Below are 25670 nucleotides of genomic sequence, written 5' to 3' on the forward strand. Positions count from 1 at the left end.
GAACTCACCACATGGGACTGAGAAGAGGAGCTCTAATGAAACCTTTCCCAGAGTGAACCCAAGAATCACTAACCCCAAATAAGACATCATTTACGACCTCAACAGTTGCTTGTAAGTTGATATTGACTTATTATTGTAATAAACCAATAATAATTATAAAATATGTTGTTCCTTTCTGCCTTTGCTAAAATATATTTTGCCTCTAATTTCTCTCAGCCAAAATTAGAAAATGAAAGGTATTTGAAAATTAGAAACCTGAAATGGGAAGACAGTTTTACTGAAAAGTCTTTTAGACCTGGCATAGGCAAATTGCAAGCCAAATTTGGTCTGCTGTCTGGCTTCTTAAACTCTCCTACACTTAACAATGTTTATTCAGATTTTTTAATGCTAAAAAGATTTTTTAATACTAAAATGACACAAGAAAATTATAAAATCTCTATTTCAGTGTTCATGAATTAAAAGTTTGTAGCTACACCACAGAACTGAGTACTTAGCCTACAATGTCTAAAATTTCTACTATCTAGGCCTCCCTAGTGGCTCAGGGATTAAGTCTCAGGACTACCAATTTATCTCCAGTCACTACTAAATTCAATCCCCAGTCAAGTAGCTGACCCACATGGTGCAGCAGGCACTTCCTCTCATGCCACCTGCTCACCTCAGCAGTTTATTTCAGTGTATTTTACCTGTTCTGCTTCAATTCCTCTATGCACAAATAAATCTTTTTTAAAAGTTTTATTTATGCTTACAGGACTGGGGTACAGGCCAGAGGTGTGGTGGGTGAAAGGATTCACCAGAGACAGAGTGGGGAGCAGAACAGGCAGATCTACAGAAATATATTGCTGAGGGGAGCAGCAGGCGGGTCAGGAGTGGTCTGCCACACCATGTGGGTCAGCTCCCTGGTGGGGTATCGAACTCATGCTGCAGTGGCTTCAGAGAGCTTCATAATGTGGTGCTTTAACCTGTTGTGCCATCAGGAAGAGCCCTAAATCTTTAATAAATAAATAAATACATTATCTACTACCTGACTGACCCTTTATGAAAAAATTATGCTTAAGTCCATCCAGGTCTAGTGAGTTGATGAGAACAAAGGTTTCACTCGTGAAACCTTCCATTTGTTCTATAAGCCACTGACATCTTTGCTTTCTACCTTCCCACAGTGTCTTGGAGTGGTGGCTGACTGGCTAAGATTAAAAACTTCCTTGTGCAACTAGAGGCCAGGCTGTTTCAAAATCCAGTTATGCTTTTATATTATAAATAGAGCCTTTAATTATTTTTTGCCACTAATACAAACTATTTGATCCATTGGTAAAATTCTTCACTCTGGACTGTTAAAATGACATACAATACATAAATATTGAATTCCTCAACAAAATATTATTAAAACAGTTATTTAATCACTGCAAACACATATCTACATTAGGAAATTATATTTTAGGATACTTATACAAAATTTAACACAAAATTATAGACTTTGATAATAAGCAATATGTATGTTTCGCTATTCTTTCTCCTTTACTAATTTTTCTATTCTTGGAATTAAAGATGTGACTGCAAGTCTTAGGGCAGGGCCAGAAACTAACAAATTTCTTTGTTTTGACTCAGTCAAAGCTGAAAACGTAGCATCACATAAATAGACAGTTGAAAAGGGCAATAACAATTTCATTGCCTTTTCATGGAGTTCTGGGTAACTTGTCTTTGCATTTATCCAAAACTGAGTTACAGACATTGATTTAAATGCTGACTGTAATCCTAAATCTGAAGATAATTTTGCTAGTTTTTCTTCTTCAAAGTCTGTGAGATTACTATTTTGGTGGTTTGTGAAAGGATTAATTATCCACAAATTTCCTGAACGCAAATCTTCTTCCGGTGGATAGCAGTCATTGAATATTTGGAACAGTCCTTCCAGGTGCTCAACAATAATGTTTGCAATGTGTCTCATATTTAAGTCTGATGAGTTGGAGAATTCAGAAAATGAAGGAAACATGTCATAATCATTCTCTTGTGTGCGCTTCAACCACATCTTTAACTTTTTCTTAAATACATCAATTTTGTTGTACAAACTGAAGAGAGTAGTCATAGTTCCTTGGAGACTTAAATTTAATTCATTTATAAGTGAAAAAATATCTGATAAGTAGGCCAGCTTTGCAATCCATTCCTCATCAAGAAAATACTTGGCCAAATCTGAACACTTTTGATTTAAAAAAATTTCAATTTCATGTCGTAATTCAAATAATCTTGTTAAAATATTCCCTTTCAACATCCAGCGTACTTCAGCATAAAGAGGTAGATTCACAAGCTCAGACCCCATCTTTTCACACAGAATTGTTAACATACGTGAATTTAGTGCATTGCTCTTTATAAAACTTAAAATTTGTGCAGACTGCAAAAGAATTTCATGTAAGTATGGAGACATCTTTTCTGCTGCTAAATGTTCACGGTGAATAATACAATGTGTAAATGCCACTGTATTTATGGTAACTTCTTGAATTTTTGTCCTTAAACCAGAACATCTGCCAATCATACTTGCAGCCCCATCTGTGCAGAGACCGACACAATGTTTCCAATTCAAAGATTTACTAGTAATATATTTATTTATTAGCTCAAATATTTCAAAACCAGTTATTTGAGAAGGCATTTCAATGCAACACAGTAATTCTTCTTTTACCTCACTACACTCATAATCAATGAAACGAATATAGCACAAAAGAAGGGTGGTATTGGAGATTTCTGATGATTCATCTATCTGAAGGGCAAACCACTTTGACTCTCTGACTTTTTGAATTAGCTGATCTTCAATATCTGCAGACAGTTCATCAATCCTGTGTCCAATTGTATTATTAGATAGAGGAATAGTTTTCATTTTGTCTCCAGCACTTGAACCCAAAACTTCTGAACACATTTCTACTAAATAGGGTTTAATTAACTCTTCAGCAATGGAGAATGGCTTCTTGCTGGCAGCAATTTGAAAAGCAATTAAATAAGAAGCTTTCACAAGGGACTTTTCAACTAGTAAACACCTTTTTAAAGAACTGTTTTGACATTCCATTTCAAGAAATTTTTGTTCAAAAAAATCCACTGGTTTGTTTTCTAATTCTGAATGTTTTGTCTTCAAATGATGAGAAAGATTTGCTGGCTTCATGTTTTCACTGGATAAGATTTCTCCACAAATGACACACTGTGGTTTTGGTGAACTGTCTTTTGATCCTGGGCAGATAGTAAAACCAACTTTTAAATATTCCACATCATAAGTTTGAAAAAAACCCATTCTTTTTTTCTTTGCAGGTGGGGAGTCAAGTTCCACATCATTTTTCTCATTAGGCATGGGCAAATCTGAATGAAATATTTGAATAACTGTTATTTTCAAGAATAAACAATATTCTTTGTATTTTTCCTCATACATTACTACTTAAATTTGTAAGAGAAAACACTAAAGTTTAAACACAAGCTATAATACTTTCACATTGCCATTAAAAACTGAACTTCTCCTTCATCCAAAGCTTGGTTACTGATGTAGTAAAACTAGAGGCTGTGGTACATGTACTAGTAATGCTCTGTATCCAATAGATAACTGAAATTAAGGCTAATGTCTGTAGAATATGACAAATTAAGAATAACATTTTTAAGAAGCTTGGGGGGAAAAGCGAAAACAAATGTTGCAAGACGTTGGCATTCAGTGAATCTAGATGAAGGATATTCTGATGTTGATTGTGCTCTATTTTCAATCTTTCTGAATTTTGAAATTTTTCAAAATTAAAATTGGGAAAGAGATAAGGGTTAATTATTAGATCTAATATCCATTGTCCAAGGAGGTACAGAGAATGAAACTGCTGACTGACTGGAGCATAAGTGGATGTAACTTCAGGAAGGTAATTTTACGATATACATCAAAAGTCATAAAACTCTCTAGTTTTTTAATCAGTAATTCCACTATTTAGGATTTTTTCTAAGGACATAATTATTGTTTTTAGTATTACAAATGTGTAAGCAATTGAATTGCTTATTCTTAGGGGTATAAATTATATTACATGCACTGGAACCTCAATGTGTTTTGTTAAAAACCACAATGTGTTTTTATTTTTTTTTAATTTTTATTTATTTGTGCATACAGAACAGGGGTACAGGCCAGAGGTGCAGAGGCGGTGAGAGGATTCACCAGAGACAGACTGGGGAGCAGAACAGGCAGACTGACAAAGTACACTGCTGAGGGGAGCAGCAGGTGGGTCAGGAGAGGTCTGCCACGCCCTGTGGGTCACCTCCAGGGCCGGCGGGGATCGAATTCATGTGGAAGTGGCGTTAGCTTCTTAGTGTTGTGCATTAACCCGCTGTGCCACCAGGAAGGGCCCACAATGTGTTTTTAGATTTATATTGAGGGGCTTCCTTGTAGTGCAAGGGTTTGTCTCTGTGCTATCAAGCTATCTCCAGTCACTGCAGCATGAGTTCAATTCCTGGCCAGGGAGCTGACCCTTATGGCATAAGAGTCTTCTGTTTCACCACTGCTCCCCTCAGTAGTGTATTTCAGTACATCCACCTATTCTGCTTCCCACTCTGTTTCTACTGAATCCTCTCATGCCCTGCCTCTGGCCTATACCCCAGTTTTTGTAAGCATAAATAAATAAAAACATATCTTAAAAAACTAAATTTATAATGACATGGAGTGATGTTTCCAATGCAATATCAAATGAAAAAGTAGTTTATATCAAAATATAGCAACCAATAGTTAATACAGAATTTTTTAAAATGTTTAAATATACACACATACTGATATTCACTGATCCTTTCTACCTTCCACCTAGGCATGTGGCATGTAATATAAATTAATGTCCACAAAAAAGTGTATCATTTTAACAGAAATATAAAACAAATCTACCAAGGAAAGAAAATAGGATTCTCCTTGACTCCTACCAAAAGAAAGGCACACTACATACAAACTCATGATTACTTGTTAAAAGATTAGCTTTCAAATATAACATAGTCCACAAAACATTAAAAACAAAATTTTAAAAGTGCTTTGGATAGAGTAGCTTGTGAAGTAACTGCAAAAATAAGAGCACTGAGATTAAAAAGAATTAACATGGATTGGAACAAGTTTACAACCTTACCTTTTCAAGTATGCATTCAAATAATCTTCCTGATCATCAATACCTCAGACATAAGGTGATGCTTTCAGTATCAAATCAATTTAATGTTCTTTTAAAAAAGAACCAAGGTTAAATTTAACTAAATTTGTATCTTAGTAATTATAATAGCTTATCTATATATCTGAAAAATAGCAGTGCACACAGGAAATGTTTATCCCTTTTACACATAATACACTGTATATGGAATCAATTTAGCAGTTACTAGTGTTGATGACAACCATTACAAAAGGGATAAATTAAATGTTAAAAATATGTGATCCAAGAATTAATGTTTTTACATTTAAGACACTGTCAAATATTTTCATTTCCTTTCTTAAAAAAAAAAGAGAGAGAGAGAGAGACAAACAAGCAAATCAGAAAACAAACTTTGTACATGTGGAAAGCACAGAACACATACCTGTCTGACATTCCTTGTGCTGTGTATGTGGTTTGCATGAGGTAGCCTTGGTCTGTGTGACCGGCTTGCACAATACTGCTTTGTTCTTTAAAAATCTGGAAGACTGGGAAGATGTAAGTTTCATGGCATCTGTCTGTGTAATTTCCTAAGTTAAAAACAAATTCGGAAACCCGAGAGATTTTGTTTTTTAATATGTTATCCCTGAATGTGATTGCTATTAATTAAAAGTGGCATATATCAAGGGAAACAATTCTTCTAAGAGAAAAGTTGGCCTAAAAAAGTCACTTTGAAAAGTATACGCTACTTCCTAATTCTTCTAGTCAGTATCAATGCCACTGACCGACTTCTAGAAAACACTGTTAGCACAGTTAGAAACATCTTACTGATTAAGACAACTCGGTATTTAGAAAAATAAATCCAACTTTAGGTCCTTATGCAGAATCACATTCAATATTGTTTAAAGACCTCACCATGAAAGAAATGAAACTAATCACTGAAGTACTTCCAAATGACCTGAAAGTACTCTTTAGAAAAGGTGTTCTTTAGAGTTAAAAATAAAGTAGAAAAGACTCACAATTTGACTAGTCCAAAATTTTTTTGCAAAAGACTTTATTTAAAAAGTTAAGGAATGGGAGAATGTATTTAAAACATGTTTTCTTCATTCAATTAATATTTACTGAATGTTTGCTACAAGCTAGGCACTGTTCCACACGTTGGGGATACAACAGAGTATAAGGCAAAGTCTTGCTCTTACAGGTCTTACGTTCTACAGGAGACACAGGAAATAAACACATGCAACATTTAATTCCAGGTAGTGGTGAGTGCCATGAAAGAAAGCAGAGTATGGGCATAGAGAAAGGTAACTCTGGAATAAATTCTTGAACTGAATATTCTGAATATTCAAAAGGGCAAGTCATGTAAAGGTCTCAGGTCACAGAATTTCAGGCAGAGGGATGATAGGTGCCAAAACTCTAAAGCAAAAAGAGCTTGGCAAGCTTTAGGAACATCCATAAGAGCGAGACTAAAATAAGAGTAAGCAAGGGCTAGATTGATATGTTTGGAGAGGTAAACAGAAACCAAAGTGTGTAGGATCTAGAAGGTCTCTGTTTAAAAAAAATAAGAATTGTATTTTTAGTTTTATGGGAAGCTATTGAAGGTTATATTAACATTTTCTGCTCAAAGAGGTAATAGATGTGACAACTTTGAATTATGTAATAATTCAAAAGGTATAAAAGTGCATACATGAAAATTTTTCCATGTCCCCCTACCATCTATCCACAGTCAACCTTGAACACAACCACTGTCCCCAATTTCCTATGTCCTTCTAGAGGTGATCTATGTGATTAAAGAAGTTACTTCTGACTACAAATGACAGCATATTGTTAGCAAGTTTCAGCACCCTACTTTGTCACTTAGCAAGCAGTCTTGGAGGTATATTTACATAACTGAATAAAGCTGCCTAGTAACTTTATTGTACATACCTTTTGTATATTGTATATACTGCAAATTTTAAAATTCTATGTAAGCTTTTTGAATGGATAATGTAACACCACATGAAAGTCAAAGATTAAATTAGCAAACTATGGGGATATATTGCCCATTTCCCCCTACTTATGCCTCTTCAGATGGTTATCTATTTTAACTGCCTTTCAGAGATATTCTATACAAAAGTACAATCATGTACCTTGTGTGTATGTGTGCATATTTAAAATACAAATGGCAGCAAGCTAGGGCTCTCCCTGGTGGTGCAATGGATTAAAGCACAGCACTGTGAAGCAACCCTTAGCCACTGCAGCACTAGTTCAACCCCCAGCCAGGGAGGTGACCCACATGGCACAGCAGACCTCTCCTGTCGTGGCCACTGCTCTACTCAGCATTAAACTTCAGCCAAGCTGCCTGCTCTGCTCCCCACTCTCTCTGGTGAATCCTCTCACCTTCCTCCCCTACACCTCTGGCCTGTATCCAGTCTTGTATGCATAAATAAATAAATCTTTTTTTAAAAAAAACACAACAACAAATGGCAGCAAGCTATAGTTTTGTCTCCACACTCCCCCCCACCCCCACCCCATACTTACTATATTTGAGACTGCTATGCCTGTAAATATAGAGCACTGTATGGCATTCTATTGCATGGATATACCATGTTGAACTAAGTTACAATAAAGCTACTTTGAATGCTTCTGGAGGGAACTTCATTTGCCAGATCATGTAATTAAGTGTGAAATTGGAGAGTGGAATGTATTTCAGGCCCTATACATGTGAGCTATTTCTTTTTCTAATTTGCACATTAACTCAGGCAGAACTCACAGTGGCCCTGGACCACAGATGAAACAATTAGGCCATTTTCAAGCTGTTGCTACTAGAAAAAATGCTGCAGTTAGGGTCCTCCCCGGTGGCGCAAGGGGCTATAGCACAGCACTGTGAAATTATCCACAGCCACTGCAGCACAAGTTTGAACCCCGGCCAGGGAGCTGACCCACATGGCATGGCAGACCCCTCCTGTCTCGCCCATTGCTCCCCTCAGCAGTATATTTCAGTCAATCCACCAGTTCTGCTCCCCTCTGTCTCTGGCAAATTCTCTCCTCCTACACCTCTGGCCTATAACCCTGTTCTTGTATGCATAGATAAGTAATTTTTTTTTAATGTTGCAGTTAATATTCTTACACATACTTCATTTCATATATGTGCAAAATGTAAAAATGACACTCTTGGGTATATTACTTACATCTTAAATTTTAACAGGTTTTACTAAACCGCCCTTTATAGTTTTACCCATTTATCCTATTAGCAATAAAATAAAAAGTTTTAACAATGTTATCCATCATTTTCCTCTTTGCCAATCTGACAAAATTGTAATTCTATCTGGGATTTCTTTAACTCTGAAATTGAATAGTTGTACATATGTTTAAGAAATATTTTTATTTCCTAATCTGTAAACTTGTATTTCATACTTTGGTCCATTTTCCTTTGGGTAGTAGGTTTTGTTTTTTTGTTTTAATTCATGGATGCTCTTTACATATAGAAAATAATAATCTTTTAAGGATATGAGTTGCAAGCTCTTTACTTTCTTCACCTGTCTTTTGACTTTGAAAAGTAGCTTATTCTCCCTAACAAATCTTTTATGGCCTCTGGAATTCACATTTAGAAAGATGTTTCCCATTTCTGCCTTATTAAATTCCTTTCCTAATCCTCTTTTTTTTTTTTTTTTACATTTTACTTTTCTTTACTCACCTGGACTTCATTTTGATTTTATTTTCTTCCATAATCTACTCAATTGTCACACTAACTTATTGAATAATCTAACTTGAAATGCTAACTTTATTACTTCTAAATTCCTATATATATCTAGATATATATATGAATATATATATATATCTAGGGCTATAGCCCCTTGCACCACCAGGGAGGGCCCTAGATATATATCTGGGCTTCCTTCCTAGAGTTATTTGTCTACGCATATTTACAGTATTGTTGTTTTAACTATGTGGCTTAATAAAGAAATGTTTTCCTATAATTTTGGAAACTAGCTCTTCCCCTTCTTTATTCTTCATAATTTCATCAAAGGTCTTTAAGCAGTGGAGTTACACAGCCTAATTTGTGTTTAAGATCATTCTGGCAATAGTGCGGAGGAAAAATCTGAAAAAAACAAGAATGGAAGCAGGATGTATGGTAGGGGAAGCCGCTGCAATAATCCTGAAGACAAAAGTGGCTCTGACTAAGGTTGCAGCAATAGGGATAGCTAACAAATAGGGAATACTGAAAAAGCTGTCTGAAGGAAATAAAAGGTTCTATTTTAAACATGTTATTTGAGATAGTTATTATTGATTTAAGGATAAATGTCAAGTAGGCAGCTGGATAAATGAATCTGAAACTCAGAGGTCAGGGCAAGAGAAGTTAATCTGGGAACCAGCTACCATCAAGATAGTGCTTAAAACCACAGACCTGAAAGCCCCCTAGGGGTTACAGAGATTGAGAAAAGTGCCAGGTATGATGTCTGGAAGTGTAATGACGAAGACAATTCAAGAAGAAAGGCAACATCAATGTGTTAAATGTTACTGAAAGCCTGGTAGAAAGAGAAATGATAACTAACCAGTGGCCTTAGCAAAATACTGAGGATTTTGACAAAGATCAGTTTAAGTGGAGCTATATAGATAAAAGCCTGCCTGGTATGAGCTAAGAAAGGTAACAGATAAGGAAATGGAAGCAGTGAGTAGAAGCAAGGCTTAAAAGTGGTTTCCCAAAATGGAGAGCAGAGAAGTAAGAGCTATGGTTGATGGAGAACCACAGTATAAAGGATTGTTTTTTAAGCTAAGAAGTCTTACTGAATATTTTCATGTTGATGAAAATGATGAGTAAAAAGGGAGGAAAGGAACACGGAATATACAAAATTCAATAAGAAAAAGGCAATTTAACACAAAAATGAGGGAAATTCAAAGAAAAGAAAAATTCAAATGTCCAAAAACACAGGAATGTAAGCAAACTTGCTTGTTAACAGGGGTACATGCAAAATAAGATAATAGAAAGTTATCGAACAAAATGACAAAAAAAAAGTTTCATCTGACATTAAATGACAGTGCTGGTATGGGAAATTAGTGCAATTGTGAACTGCTGGCAGGAGTAAAAATAGAAACAACTCTGAAGGAAAATTAAAATTGTAAATACACATTGACCCTAAACTTCCACTGTTCAATATCCACACTAGAAACACTGCACACAAGAAAACATATAAAACAATGTTCACTTTTGCAGAGATTTATAACAATGATAATTCTGGAAGCAAAACATAAATAAAATGTAGTACCTATAATACTATACAGCAGTCAACAGGAATGCACCAAATCTATTAAGTGTCATGGATTTTTTCCACAGAATTAATATTTTCCATGGATTTATATACAAAAATGTAAAAAGTTTAAAATGGCCTGAAAATACATACACCAAACTGATAATAGTAGTTACATCTAAGGGTGTGAAAAGCTGATAGTAAGCACAACACAAAAGGCAGAATTTTTTCTTAAAAAGGAGGTGAACAAATAAGCCAAATGTCTGGATGGTAAGAGTCAGTAGAACAGGGGCTGGTATGTATGGCTCATGGCCGAACCCAGTAGACCACCTATTTCTGTAAACAAAGTTTTAATGGAACATAGTCACTCATTTATGTTGACTATGGGTACTTCTACAATACAATAGCAGAGGTGAGGAGTTTCAACAGACATCATATGACTCCAAAGTCTAATAAAACAGTTATATTTACAATTTTTGAAGAAAAAGTTCTTGCTGACTTCTATAGATTTTCTTCTTCATACTTTCCTGGAGATACAGGAATTTCTTCCAAATTTAAGATTATTTAAAGGACTTGAAGGGGATTCATACTAAAGGCCCAGAGAAACAAGATTCTTAAACTGATTAAAAAAAAAACACAAGAGTACTACATTATTTAGGGCCCTCCCTGGTGGTACAACGTGTTAAAGCACAGCACTATGAAGCTGGCTACAGTCATCTCAGCTCTAGTTCCGTCCCCAGCCAGGTGACCCACATGGCACAGCAGACCTCTTCTGTCCTACCCACTGCTCCCCTCAGCAGTGTACTTTATCTATTGCCTGTTCTGCTTCCCACTCTGTCTCTGGTGAATCTTCTCACCACTTCTGCATCTCTGGCCTGTACCCCAATTCTGTTGCATAAATAAATAAGACTACACCAAAGAGTTGTGTTTAAAAAAAAAAAAAAAACAGTACTACATTATTTATTATTATACTTTTTATTATAGACTAAACTGAAAATATTAATCAAGGCTAGTTAAAATGAAAGGTGAATTAAGAGATGTTCTCAGAAAAGAAACACAGGACAGTCACATTTAATATGATAATATGTTTCTGAAAACTGTACATATTTCAAAACTAATAACTCAATACTAACTGTCCTATACTTAAATAAAGTAGAAGAAGGATGCATTCTCAGAGTAAATAAATCTATAAGCAACACAGAATATTTTTATAATCATCGTCAATATAAAACATACTATACCAATGTCTTAATTATGAGTTAATAACAAAGTTAACTGTAAACACAGTTATTGTATAAATTTTAAATATCATTTATGTGCAATCAATAATATAAAAATAACTATAAAGCTAAAAATAATTCACTAACAAGGATACAGCATGAAAATAAGTGATCATTATCAATTTTGTTATCATTATCATCATCATTATCATCTTAAAACAATAGGAGAGTTAAGAGATATCAATTAGGACAAGCTATGTCCCTGTATAGTAAAGGTTGGCCTAATTCACTGTAAGACTTTTGCTAACAAATGAATCTGATGTAATTTATTTTCTTTTTCACTAAGAATTTCTTGACAGGTGGACTGTCCATCTCTCATTCTGCCACCATGGAATAGTAATCCACATTTGATAATCTCCCAGAAAAGCAACTAATCTCAAAAAAAAAAAGGCAACTATTGCTGAAAAATAGTCAAAAATCTACAATGTCTAATGTCACTTCACTATTAGCTGACGTCCTGAAGGCCAGGCTAATTGCTGAGGAACCTGTCCAGCTACCTTTGTTTTTTCTAGTTCCAGCAAGTCTTCTTTTATTAATCCATGGCAAACAACCTAAGCAAGATGTTATCCTTCGTTTCATTCACAACTTGAGCAAAACCTCAATTAAATCTCACAAACCTACTTTTTTTTTATCACTTTTCACAGATTCTTTATTAGCAGATATAATCTTCCAAGTTAAAACCTCCTTAAATTATGGTAAAGCTGAAATGTTTTGATAGTTTCAGAGTTAGCAGGTATAACTACTCTTAAAACCTAGTTGGGCTTTAAAATTAGAAAGTCAGGGACCTCCCTGGTGATGCAAGGGGTTAAACACAGCAATGTGAAGCTATTCACAGCCGTTGAAGCATAAATTCAATCCCTAGCAGGGAGGTGACCCATGTGATGCAGCAGACCTCTCCTATCCCAAGGGCAGTGTTATTTCAGTAAATCCACCTGTTCTGTTCCCCACTTTGTCTCTGGTGAAGCCTCTCAATGCCCCCTTTCGTGTCCCCCACCCCGTGTACCTCTGGCCTTGTACCCCAGTACTTGTATGCATAAATAAATGAATTAAAAAAAAAAAACTGACCTGCAAATAGAAATCACTCAGGTATGTTATAAGGCTATATAGGAGCACCACAGTGATATTGTGGGTTCTGTTCCAGACCATAACAAAGGAATACTACAATAAAGCGAGTCACAAAAACATTTTTGTTTCCCCAGTGTATATAAAAGTTAGGTTTACAATATACCGTAACCTATTCAATGCATGATATGTCTAAGAAAACAAAGTGCTGATACCTTAATTTAAAAAATATTTTTGGGGCCCTCTCTGGTGGTGCAGCGGGTTAAATCTCACAAACCTACTTTTTTTTTATCACTTTTCACAGATTCTTTATTAGCAGATATAATCTTCCAAGTTAAAACCTCCTTAAATTATGGTAAAGCTGAAATGTTTTGATAGTTTCAGAGTTAGCAGGTATAACTACTCTTAAAACCTAGTTGGGCTTTAAAATTAGAAAGTCAGGGACCTCCCTGGTGATGCAAGGGGTTAAACACAGCACTGTGAAGCTATTCACAGTGCACTAAGAAGCTAAAGCCACTTCCACATGAGTTCGATCCCCGCCTGCCCGGGAGGAGATCCACATGGTGTGGCCCACCTGCTGTTCCCCTCAGCAGTGTACTGCGTCAATCTGCCTGTTCTGCTCCCTGTTTTCTCTCTCTGGTGAATTCTCTCACCCTCTGCATCTCTGGCCTGTACCCCAGTTCTGTATGAATAAATAAATAAATCTTTAAAAAATATATTTTTGTTGTTTAAAAATGCTAACAATCATCTGAGCCTTCAGTAAGTAAGTTACCATTTTGCTGGCAGTAGTTCTTGCCTTGATGCTGATGGCGGCAGACTGGTCAAGACAGTAGTTGCTAAAAGTTGGGGTGACTGCAAGTTGTTAAAAAACAACAATGAAGTTTACTAAATTGATTCTTTCTTTCATAAAACATTTCCCTGTAGGTACAATACTGTTTGGTAATATTTTACCCACAGTAGAACTTTCAAAACTAGAGTAAATCCTTTCAAACTCTGCTGCTGTACCATCAGCTGTTTATGTAATATTCTACAATAAATTATTTGTTGTCATTCCAACAATGTTTACAGCATCTTCATTAGGAGTAGATTCAATGTTAAAAAAAATTACATTCTTTTTGCTAATCTATAAATGCAAATTTGCATCCAATAAAATTGAACATGAGATTACAGCAATCCAGTCATATTTTCAGACTCCACCGCTAGTTCTAGTTCTCTTGAATTTCTAGTTCTGATTTCCAATATATCAGCAGCTACTACCTCTAGTGAAATCTTGACCCCTTCAAAGTCATACATGAATATCAAAACCAACTTCTTCCAAATCCATATTTATGTTATTCTGACCTCCTCCCATGAATCATAAATGTCTTTCAATCACAAAACTATTTAATAGCATCTAGAATGGCCCTTTTCAAAAGGCTTTCAAATTAACTTTGTTCAGATGCATCAGAGAAGTCACTGTTTATGGCAGCTATAGCCTTACAAATTGTGTTTCTTAAAATAAAAAGACTTGAAAGTTGAAATTACTCTTTGACACAAACACTACAGAATGGATGCTGTGTTAGTGGACATGAAATTAACATTAATCTCCTTGTACATTTTCATCAGAACTCTTAAGTGACCAGGAACATTGTCAATGAGTAGAAATATTTTGAATCCTTTTATCCAGAGCAGTGGACAGACTTAAAATATTCAGTAAATTGTGATGTGAACAATGTATTGTTATCCAAGAATTGTTATTTCAATTTCAGGACACAGGCAAGAGTAGATTCAGCGTAATTCTTAAAAGCCCTAGGATTTTCAAAATGGTTTATGAATGCTGGTTTCAAATGCATTAGTCACTAACAAAAGAGCACTCCTGTTCTTTGAAGCTTTGAAGCCAAGTGTCCACTTCTCTTCTCTAGCTAAGAAAAGTCTTAGATGACACCTTTTCCAATACGAGACGGTTTCTTTTACACTGCAATCTGTTGTTTAGTGTAGTCACCTTCATCAATGATCTTAGCTAGTCTTCTGGATAATTCTGTATCACTTCTATATCACCTTGCACTTTTAGTTTTGGAGGCAGTTTCTACCCTTAAACCTCATGAACCAACTCCTGCCAGCTTCAAGGTTTTTCTCTGCAGCTTCCTCACTTCTTAATCTTCATAAAACTGAAGAAAGAGACTTGCTTTGGATTAGGCTTAAGGGAATGTTGTGGGAGGTTAGAGCTTCCAACCAGGCCACTAAAACTTTCTTCTTATCAACAATAGTGTTTCACTTTCTTATCATGCATATATTTACTGGAATAGCACTTTAATTCCCTTCAAGTTTTCCTCTGCATTCACACCTTGGCACAAGAGGCCTACTTTTTGGCCTATTTTAGCATGCCTACTTTACTAAGTTTAATCACTTCTAGCTTTAGAGTTAGAGTGAGAGATGTGTGATTCTTCTTTCACTTGAATACTTAAGAGGCCAGTACAGGTTTACTAATGGCCTAATTTCATTATTGTCTCAGAGACTAGAGAAGCTGTAGAAGAAGGTGGAAAATAGGGAAAATGGCAAGTTCCCCAATAGAGCAGTCAAAACACACAAACATTTCTGGATTAAGTTTCTGTCTTATATGAGCACGGTTTTTGGCACCTTGAAACGACTACAATGGTAATCAAAGATTACTGGTCACAGATCACCAAAACAAATGTAATAATGAAATAATCTGAATCATTGTGAGAATTACCAGAATATGACATAGAAACACAAAGTGAGCACATGCAGATATAAAAATGACTCCAAAAGACCTCCAATATGGGGCTGCCACAAACCTTCAATTTGTGAAATTTGTGAATTTGTGCAATTATCTGCGAAGAGCAATAAAAGTGAAGTGCAATAAAAAGACGTATGTCTGTGTCCAAAATAAAAAATAAATCCAACTGGCATTATAAGGAAAAATATTAACAATATTAACAACAAAACTTACATCTTCAATGATCTCTGTCACCTCTTTAGTAACCGCACCTGTTATAAATGAAAACACATATTTACTACTTCCAGCACATGTAGAAATCAAGTTATTTTCCTCTCACTAAGGTCAGCTAGAACCTAGATCAGAATTTCTAAAAAAATGGCCCAAGAAAACTTGGCATCAATATGAGCTGGAGGGCTTGGTAAGGTGATAATTCATAGACCCCCCCAGTCCCATCCTAATATATTAGAATCTCCATTGGTAAAGGCATATAGACTGAAATCATGTGAGTTCCTAAAAAAAATTACATATACCACTTCCTTCACTACCCGGTGCCACCCTGCATGCTACCCACTTCCCTCAAGAGACAAAGGGGAATTTTTTTCTGCATATAAATGTAGTAACACTCACCTTTATAGTCTAACTAAATGCCTTTATATCAAATCATACCTTCTAAAACACTGTTAGTATTCCCTGTGGACTGGGCAGGAGATATTTTTGCCAATGACACCACATTGATTATAACTGGTGTTGTGTTTGTCGTTGCAGAAGAGAGTTCCACTGGAGCAATTTTTGGCTTAGAAATAATTACTAATTAAAATAAACAAAAAGGTAAGACCTGGTGTAAGCAAAGGATCACACAAAAGAACTAACAACTAAGTCTTCAAGTTACAATGCAAACCTCTGTCTAACATTGAGTTTGGTTATACTGTTATATTAATATTCGTTAATCAGATCAGGGCTAGAGTCTGATTCTCTATTATTTAACAGGTAAAAATAAAGGATAGGTGCAGGAGTAACTGGGCTTTTCTATTAATGAATATTAAAACTCCTACACCTAAAAATTTAACTATCAATTTTTATAAATAAGTTGAAGTAATTGCCCAACCACACAAGAACTGATTTTGTTAATATACATTATACCGTCTTAGGTCTTTGGAAATGGATGGCCTACACAAAATATTAGCACAAAACACATGTAATGAAAGTGATTATTAATAAGACTACATAGGCAGGCAAGGACAAGACTGTAAGGATCAAAGCACATGGATGCTGTCAATTCAGCAGCACTCCACACTTTGATAGTCGCAATAATAACAAGTGTTTTTAATATAACTCAGAGAAGTACTACTTTGGAGAGCTACTTTAAGAACATGCCACATATCTATTCATATGGATATTTTGAACACATTAGCTGTCCTAGTTGCAAAATTATTTCATTCTTAGCCAAGAAAAACTTTGCTTCCCATGAAGAACTGGTCTACTTTATTTTTTGTGCTATAATTAATGTGTTATTCTTTTTCCTTGGCTTCAAGTAAGCTATGGATCAAATCTTACACCAGTAACAGCAACTATATTACTTTTTCTGCCCTGCATTTCTATTTTAATATCTAGTTTATTAACTGAACAGCATAAATCCAATCAAAGGCAATCAAATCTAATTTTCCTACAAACTCAGTGCTTATAACACTTATTGATTTCTTCTGTGTTTCATTATCATAATAAAAAGCAGCAGGATTAGTATTCTCTCAAGGACAATCTTTAAACATTCTTAAAGGAAATTCAGGCGATTTGAATCCAGTGAAATTTTGTTCTTAGTATATTATTCACAACTATGTATACTGATAATATTCCTCGTACTGACATAAGGATATCATACGCCAAGTTAAATTTTACCTTTTCTTTGTGAAAGAGGGTCATTTGTAATTTGCCGATGACAAAATTCCAAGACACAAAGTAGGTTACAGAAGTGTTTGATGTTTCCTCGCCATTTTATGGATTCACTTAGTTTACCCTGTCGTTTACAACCATCACACTTGGCCATCTAAGAAAGAAATTTGTAAGGCAGGACAGTCTTAAAACTAGGTAATAATGAAAAGAGAACAATCATAAAACCAGAAGGCACTATGAAAATAGGATATCTGAGTAAGATCATTTCATATGAATGAAATCATAAAATGTAAGGTTCCTAACTAAAAATACTGTGGTTAAAATATACATACACTTATTTGTTACATATAGATGCCATTGATCAAAAGAATATAAAAGTTGATTTCCCAGTTTCAAAAAATTACCCATGAAGAAAATCTAAATACAGGTTCTACTTTTAAAAGGTTAAGAGACAATATATTGCAGCAGATAGAATGTAAGTTTTGAGTCATAAAGATTTTGATTTATTCAATAAATATCTAATGAAGTATCCTTTGTCTTTAGTACTGTGATAGATCCTGATCGTATAATAATTATAAAATGACATACACCTCCCACAGTAAGATTCTATTTTGGGGGGTTGGTGGTTACAGGTGCTATACATCTGTCATCTACCAGGTTCTTCAAGGGCACAATACTTAACTTCCCTGGACCTTACTATTTTTCCTAATTTGTAAACTGACAACAATATACCTATGTCTTGGGGTTGTAAAGAAGACTTAAGAAGCACCAGGCATGCATTAGCAGTTCAACTGGTTATAACTTCCATTATTAGTCTTTCAAAAGGATGATTCTTTTTGATTTTTTTAATAATATAATAGTTTATTTTTACATCATTTTGTACATTTTTTTCCATCTCAATTGTAATCCCTGTGGGTTTCCCATCACCAAGTCACCCATGTGCCATCACCATAGTCCAGCACGCTTCCCTCCCCCCACTATTTTTGATACCATTCCCCACTCCACCCCCATAAAATATCTCTGGTATACAGCTGTTCATTATTATTATTTTCTCGCCTGGTCCATTATACTCCTGCTATGAGCGAAACCATCCGGTATTTTTTCTTTTTCTTTCTGGTTTATCTCACTAAGCATGATCTTTTCCAGCTCCATCCATGTTACTGCAAAAGACATGTGTTTATTTTTTTTTTTGGTTGCTCAGTAATATTCCATTGTGTATATGTACCACATCTTTTTAACCCAGTCATCTAGTTTTGGACATTTGGGCTGCTTCCATGTCTTTCCAGTTGTAAGTAAAGCAGCAATAAACATGGGGGTGCGGGTATCTTTTTGAATCAGTGTTTTTGTGTCTTTTGGGTAGATATCTAGAAGTGGGATTGCTGGGTCGTAGGGAAGCTCCATGTTAAGCAGTTTGAGGAACCTCCAAACAGTTTTCTATAGTGGTTGTGTCAGTTTGCATTCCCACCAGCAGTGCAGGAGAGTTCCTTTTTCTCCACATCCTTGCCAACATTTGTTGTTGCTAGTTGTTTCAAGGTGTGCCATTCTCACTAGGGTGAGGTGGTATCTCATTGTGGTTTTAATCTGCATCTCAAAAGGGTGATTTTTTTTTAAAGGAGGTGAATAAGGTAGTTAACCACAGTCACTGACCCAATGAAGTAAGAACAAGGTCTAACTTCAAATTCCTCATAGTAGTAACCTTCTGAGGAAGAGTCACTTAAAGGCAAAGTTGAATTTGAAAGAACTCAAAATTACAAATAAGGTCAATATGCCTTATAAACAAGCAAAAATAAATAAAAGAAACATACTTCAAACAACAACAAAGTCTCCAGATTTCCTGCTTATATTCAACTAAATTTTATTTTAGAAGCCCATTTATATTTTACCCTGCTCTAAATATCAAATTATTCATCACATAATTAAACAGATTTTAAATAGAAAATTATTTGTACTAATTTAAGAAAATCAAAGAGATATATTACCTGATAAAACAGAACTGTAAATTTGGACATGCAATCTTCACAACAAAACTCTTCTAACTTGCCCTCCAATCGATTTTCTACCAAATTAGGGGATGTCTGACAACAATAACTACACATCTTACAGTAGTTTCCCCAACGTTCTCCAAAATCACGGGCAGAGAGGAACTTGCAAACTGAGAACCAGAGGAATGAAAAAAAGAAATGTCAATTTTGCATTAACTTGAAAGAGGTTGAGTTTCTATGTCTCATATACCAATTTTAATTGGAATCAATCTTTGCCTCTAGATTATAAGTTACCTATATTCAGAAACATAAAGCTATAAATTTCTTAAGCCAAAAAGCAGTACTCGCTTCATTAGCCTGTTTACAGATGGGAACAAGAACAAAAACATCTCTGAAGTCATTGCTAAACTCACAAAGAAATTTTCTATTTGATCCAATTATATTTTAAAAGTTTTTCTTTGAGGGCCCTCCCTGGTGGCGCAGCGGGTTGAAGCACAGCACTAAGAAGCTAAAGCCACTTCACATGAGTTCGATTCCCGCCTGCCCTGGAGGTGACCACATGGCGTGGCAGACCTCTCCTGACCCGCCCGCTGCTCCCCTCACAGTGTGCTTCATCAATCTGCCTGTTCTACTCCCCACTCTGTCTCTGGCGAAGCCTCTCGACGCCCCGGAGCCTCTGGCCTGTACCCCAGTTCTGTATGCACAAATAAATAAATCTTTAAAAAATAATAAAATAAAATAAAATAAAAATTAAAAAATAAAAAAAAAGTTTTTCTTTGAGAGTATTATAACATTTAATAACAGGATAGATGCTGACCCAAATTAAACATAAATTCAATTAAAAAGCTTCAGATTATACCTCAAAAAATCACTTGAAAATTGTGAATTAATAGCCCAACTCATAAATTAACTTTATAACAACTATGTTTTACGGATAAAACTGAATTTTTTTATGTACCTTCACTACAGAATGGCTTATCGACCCCTGAGAATCGTACGGTCTCCTTTATAATTTTCTGCAGTTTGCAGTAGTCACACATTGCCATGACTTTATTTTTCTTTTTGTAGTCATCAGAACAAATCTTGCCACAAAACAAAAACATTTTTCCCTGGAAAGAAGGAATAGTCAGTAAGATCTAACTAGTCACTTCATCTTTAAGAAATTCTCTGCCTTCTGATTTCAAAGCAAACTGGTTATCATCAAAGATGAAAAGGTAAATATGTTTTCTAATGGGTAAATTTATATTCAACCCCTTTGATGATCTCTCTTTACCTTGTAGAAAAGAAGTTCCGGTTTTGTGGTAAACAGACAGTAACAATGCTGACACGTGAGTCTAACAACTGCAGGGTTCAAAGCAACTTCCTGGGGGTGGGCAGCAACAGGCTGGACACTGGCTGCAGCAGAGCCACTGATGTTGCTGGGGGAAACGGCAGAGGTGTTACTTCCTCCTTCTGACACTACAGACCTGGAGGGCGGGCTTACAACCACTTGGCTCTGGGACAGGGGCACCACTGAAGAGTTTGTTCCTTTTGGTTTGCTAAATACATTCTGAACACAAAGAAGGCAAAGATTTTATCAACTGAGTAATAACATAAGTTGGTGATTTTCATTTTCTCATTTTAGTAAATTCTCCAAACATTTTTTAAAAATTTATAAAGTAATTCACAGAAAGGGTTTGAATAGCAAGTTTCCAGAATGGAAGGATTAAAACAGTCCAGAATAGAAAGAATGAGAAAAGTATCATTAAATGGCTAAGGACTAAAGATCAGGCTTTCCAGACAAAGACCACTAGTATATTGCTAATAAGTTAGGGTAGGCCTCTCTTTTCCCACCAGGATACCTTCCGCTTGCATTTTTATCACCAACCACCTTCTGATGGCTATTAAGAACACAGAGGCCAGAAAGAATAGTCTCTTTCTGTTGTTAGCAGGGACCCTGCATCAAACATCTTCCCATCCTGAAGAATCATTAAACCCTATCTACCCTTTCTCCAGTACTGCAGACAGTGAGGAGAAAGTGGGATAAGTAAAAAGAGCCTTACAATTCCATGCCAAGAGTCAAAATGTATATGACTCAGGATAAGAGGAAGTGACATGCAGTCACATCACCATATCACCTACCCAAACACTATCCTAGCTTCCATCCTTTTGAAAGGAATAAGGGAAAAAGTAGAAGGGAAGGGTAGTTTAGGTGAGAACTTTGAATAAGAAAGCACTTAAGACTCATAACCTTAGCTCTGATATACTGCATATAAAAATTCCAGGACCACAATTGAACAGAAGTTTTTTTCTAGCAAAATTAAATTTTGATAAGTATGAATCTCCAGCAGTTAATATTTTTCCACAGACCAATGCCTAAGAGAACTGCAGGGGTAAAATACAACCTTAGGTCATACCTGGAAAGCTACTACACAACTGGAGCTGCAGAAACTGTATATAGTTCCATTAGACATGGCTAGATGATACTGAGGGATTGCAGAGGTTTTACAACTATGACACGAAACCTGGACACCTTGAAAACAAAAAATAAAAATTAATGAGTAAGTGAAAAAATAGGAACAAAATGATCAAAAAAATGTATTAGGAGAATGAAAAAAAAACCACATTGCAATAAACAAAACAAAAATCAAGTAACTTTACCATAATCTGTAAAGCAAACTCCAACCAATCTCAGTTTAGTCCAATTTATACAGAAATTAACTGAAACTAAGCATTCCCATTAATTGGAACTAGTAAGTGTTTTTTTCTTTCTTTTCATCTACAAGACTACAAAGTAAATATCTCAATCATAAAAGCAGTGAAAAACTATTTTCCCTACTAGTCCTTAGAAACTAAATTTAGGGTTTTTTGTGCAGGCTTTTTTTTTTTTGGTTTATAACAAAATCCATTATATACCTCTTCAATAATTACCAAACTGTAAATATGACAAATTTAAACATTACCTGAAGAAGTAACAGTCTTAATTCTGTAAGCAGATAAGCAATTAATAGAACAGAAAAGCTCTGTTTTTCCTGAGTCATTTGTAGTCTCAATCATTTCAGCTGAGGGCCTCAATGATTTCCCCAAGGCATAAGGAGGAGTTTGGGCTGAATTCTACTCAAGAAAATAAAATAAAATTTAGGTATTCAGTACAAGCATACATGTATATATATTATTTAAGAGGGAAAAGAAAAAAGAAAAGCTACCTATAACCACTGCCTTTGCTTGAAATATCTGAGCATAACAGTGAGAACATACCAAGTAATCAAGTACAGAGTTCTCTGAAAGTTAAGATATGGACAATGGAAAGATGCTAACTAAAGAAAATTAGTAACTATCCCGGTAGATATACTAGCAACTATAATACACAGTAAAAGTAATGAATTAGGTAGTCATAACATACTTTTTTATCACAAATAATCAAAGAACACCAGGTAATCTGTCACTCAAAGGGCCATCCTCAATATATACTTGGGCATTAATCTAGAAGTGTCTACCAACTTCAAGGATACTCATCTGGTGAAACTCTTTAATTAAATTATATAATTTCCAGTATTACTACTTACTGAGTGCTTACCATAAGTAAGGCCACATGATATATATATATAGATATTTATCATAGACTCCTTCTAACAACATAGTGAGAGGTACATTAAAAAAATGGTATGAACAAAAAGTTTACATTCATATTAGCAAATAAAAGGAAAAGTAAGGATTAAACATTTCATCAGACTTTAAAGTCCAGGTCCCAACAACTACTTATACAATATAAGGTTTCTTAATAAAAAATTCTAGGAGTAACAAAATATAAATTGTGAAATTTCACTACATAATCTTCCTCGTTAAAAGAAAAATATCATTTATGCAGCTGATAGAGTACAAAATCAGTAACAAAATTAGGAATGGACTTTTTTTGGACCATATTATATAAAAATAACCTGGATTCTCTTCCTGTTGTAGTAACCAGCTACCAAAAGTGGCAACTCTTAGAAACAGGGTATTTTTCAGAGATGAGTGCTAACTACCAATTATCCAGAGGAACTGAAAAAGTAACCAAGCCTGCTACTGAAAAAAATGTTTAATTACCATTTGTATGCTTATATATATGTGTGTGTGTATATATATGTTATATATGTAAATTATCATTTAAGCAATAATTGACACATTTTTAAGCAATAGTTGACATATTAGTAACCATATGAACCCATGATTGATAAATACAAGGTTATTTATCAAGTATTCTAACAGAGCTTCCTTGAGACTCATTAATTTTATCACTGCTTAACTCTTGTTCATAATTATTTATAAAATGGAGTTATCTACACTATCAATATATCATGAAGTGTTTCCCACTAGTAGTAGATAATGAAATTACATTTATGAATTCTTGGCAAAGAAGGAAACTAAAAAATGATGTAGTTCATCTATATTCCTCCCTCACTACCAGTCAATTTACAAAATCAGATTCTATTCTACTTTTCTGGAGGGAAAGTCACACATCAGGATTGAGATCAGCTGACAGGAAGAGCTCACTCTTTCATTTTGCATTTCACCCATGCACAGTCAATAGAGACATGAGTCTAACTACATGCAAGGGGATGATTTTCATACCTGTTTATATGCTGTGACACTTGTTGAACTAAAAACCTTCTGGGACTGGGAAGAACCAGAGCTACTATAGCAATAGCTCCCACAGTTCTCACAACAGTTCATGGTAAGGTTGTTGGCAGAATGGAATTTTGAAAAACAGGCATCACTACAAAGACCATGTAGCACATTTTGATATTTAACTTCAAATCGAATCTAAGAAACAAAAACACATACAAATAAGAAAAGACAGTTAAAAATCTCTGACCTTTCAGCAGACTCCCAATAAAAGTAAACTATAGCTTACATCAGCATTCTTCTGACACATACTGCACTTAGTTGAAATGTTATGGGTATATATGGTAACCACAGGCTTTTTCTTTAACTCATAAGAAGAAAGGCATGATTGGCTGCAGAAATCTTTGCTAGGAGAATTTTCAAATCGGGTTGCAATCACATCCTTTGGATTTAAAATGTCTCTAAAAATAAATAAGAAAGACAAAATGAAATATACATTTCAATTTTAATTTCTTCTTCTTTGTGAACTAAAATAACTAGGTTTATTAGGGACAGTCATAGTAAAAAAATGGCTGGCTCGGGATAAGGTATCTAGAAACCAGGGATTGAATATTAGTTCTTTTACTTATCAGCTGAGTGGCAAGTGAGGCAATTTATAACTAATTTATAGATATGTGGAGGGAGAGTTATACTTAAAACAAATTTAGCCATCACCAACCAAGTTTCATCCACTAAAATCAATGGAATAAATAGCCATCCCACAATTCCAGACCATGAAACACATGTTATCTAACTAGCCAGCAGCCGCCAAGAGTTAGAAACATGAATGAGACAGCAAAAAAATTTTTAATTTAAATACAAGATATGGGAAATAGATGTATTACCAAAAATTAATCCTAAAAAATTAGCATGATATATAAAATTTAACTACAACTTAAGAGATCAGACAACAAAAGGACTGCTAAGTCTTGATATCAGAAAAAAGATGAAAACAAGAATGAGTCAGAATGCAAATAAATGAACAGTTATATGTGATCCTTAGGGTCATCTAAGAACTAATAACCACTGACAGTAAAAACAAAAGCTAAATATTGTATTTCTTCTGACAAGCATGAAAACTGAATGAAATGGACATTAAAAAGCTAGTATAGGTTACAAGTAAAAAATGATAAAGGTAATAATATTATATACTCTAACATTGTACATTGGGTAATTACTATGTGCCAGACATTGCTCCCTTTATTCAAATTATTCAACTTATTACAAACACTATGTGCTACATATTTCTATAATTTCCACTGTACAGATGAGACCAGATCAGAAAGAGAAAATAACTTCTCAAAGTCCTATCGCTGATAAACAGTGAAGCTAGAACACAAATTCAGGCACTTTGATTTTTGATTCTACAGTGTATGGAGTTAATCACTCCACTATACTGCCTCCCATTCTGTACCTTTCACATACAGAATTGTTCAACAGGGCGCTCCCTAGTGATGCAATGGGTTAAAGCTCAGCACTGTGAAGCTAGCCAAAGCTGCTTCAGCATAAGTTTGATCCCCAGCCAGGGAGGTGACCCACATGGTACAGCAGACCTCTCCTGTCTCCCCACTGCTCCCCCTCAGCAAAGTACTTTATCAGTCTGTTTGTTCTGCTCCCTACTATGTCTCTGGTAAATACTCTCATCATTCCTGCACCTCTGGCCTGTACCCCAGGTACATAATTAAAATCTTTTTTAAAAAAAGAATACATAAATTGAATCTTTTAAAAATAATAATAATACAACAAAGTACTTTAATTTTCTAAAACTCACCTAACCTTAAAAATATGACAGTGGGGTC

At 35.0% G+C, this 25670-nt stretch overlaps 1 protein-coding gene across 3 annotated transcripts in view; it reads right to left on the reverse strand.

The window, feature by feature from the left end:
- Positions 1–1132: 1132 nt before the first annotated feature.
- Positions 1133–25670, reverse strand: part of ZMYM6 (zinc finger, MYM-type 6) — a 36538-nt gene continuing 12000 nt past the window's right edge. For 2 of the 3 annotated variants that reach the window (XM_012722727.1, XM_004678775.2), the window contains exons 5-16: positions 24122–24293; positions 23839–24030; positions 22191–22341; positions 21645–21760; positions 20522–20797; positions 20207–20357; positions 19246–19418; positions 17273–17420; positions 16046–16186; positions 15611–15648; positions 5536–5680; positions 1133–3330 (exon numbers count right to left, since the gene is read on the reverse strand). In XM_012722727.1, coding sequence (XP_012578181.1) covers positions 1499–3330; positions 5536–5680; positions 15611–15648; positions 16046–16186; positions 17273–17420; positions 19246–19418; positions 20207–20357; positions 20522–20797; positions 21645–21760; positions 22191–22341; positions 23839–24030; positions 24122–24293 — 3535 coding nt within the window. In that variant the 3' untranslated portion in view covers positions 1133–1498. The remainder of the gene's footprint in view (positions 3331–5535; positions 5681–15610; positions 15649–16045; positions 16187–17272; positions 17421–19245; positions 19419–20206; positions 20358–20521; positions 20798–21644; positions 21761–22190; positions 22342–23838; positions 24031–24121; positions 24294–25670) is intronic. The other variant, XM_012722728.1, reaches the window with a different exon arrangement.

This window comes from Condylura cristata, unplaced genomic scaffold (genome assembly GCF_000260355.1).
Source record: "Condylura cristata isolate star-nosed mole 26May11 unplaced genomic scaffold, ConCri1.0 scaffold00008, whole genome shotgun sequence".
NCBI lineage: Eukaryota > Metazoa > Chordata > Mammalia > Eulipotyphla > Talpidae > Condylura > Condylura cristata.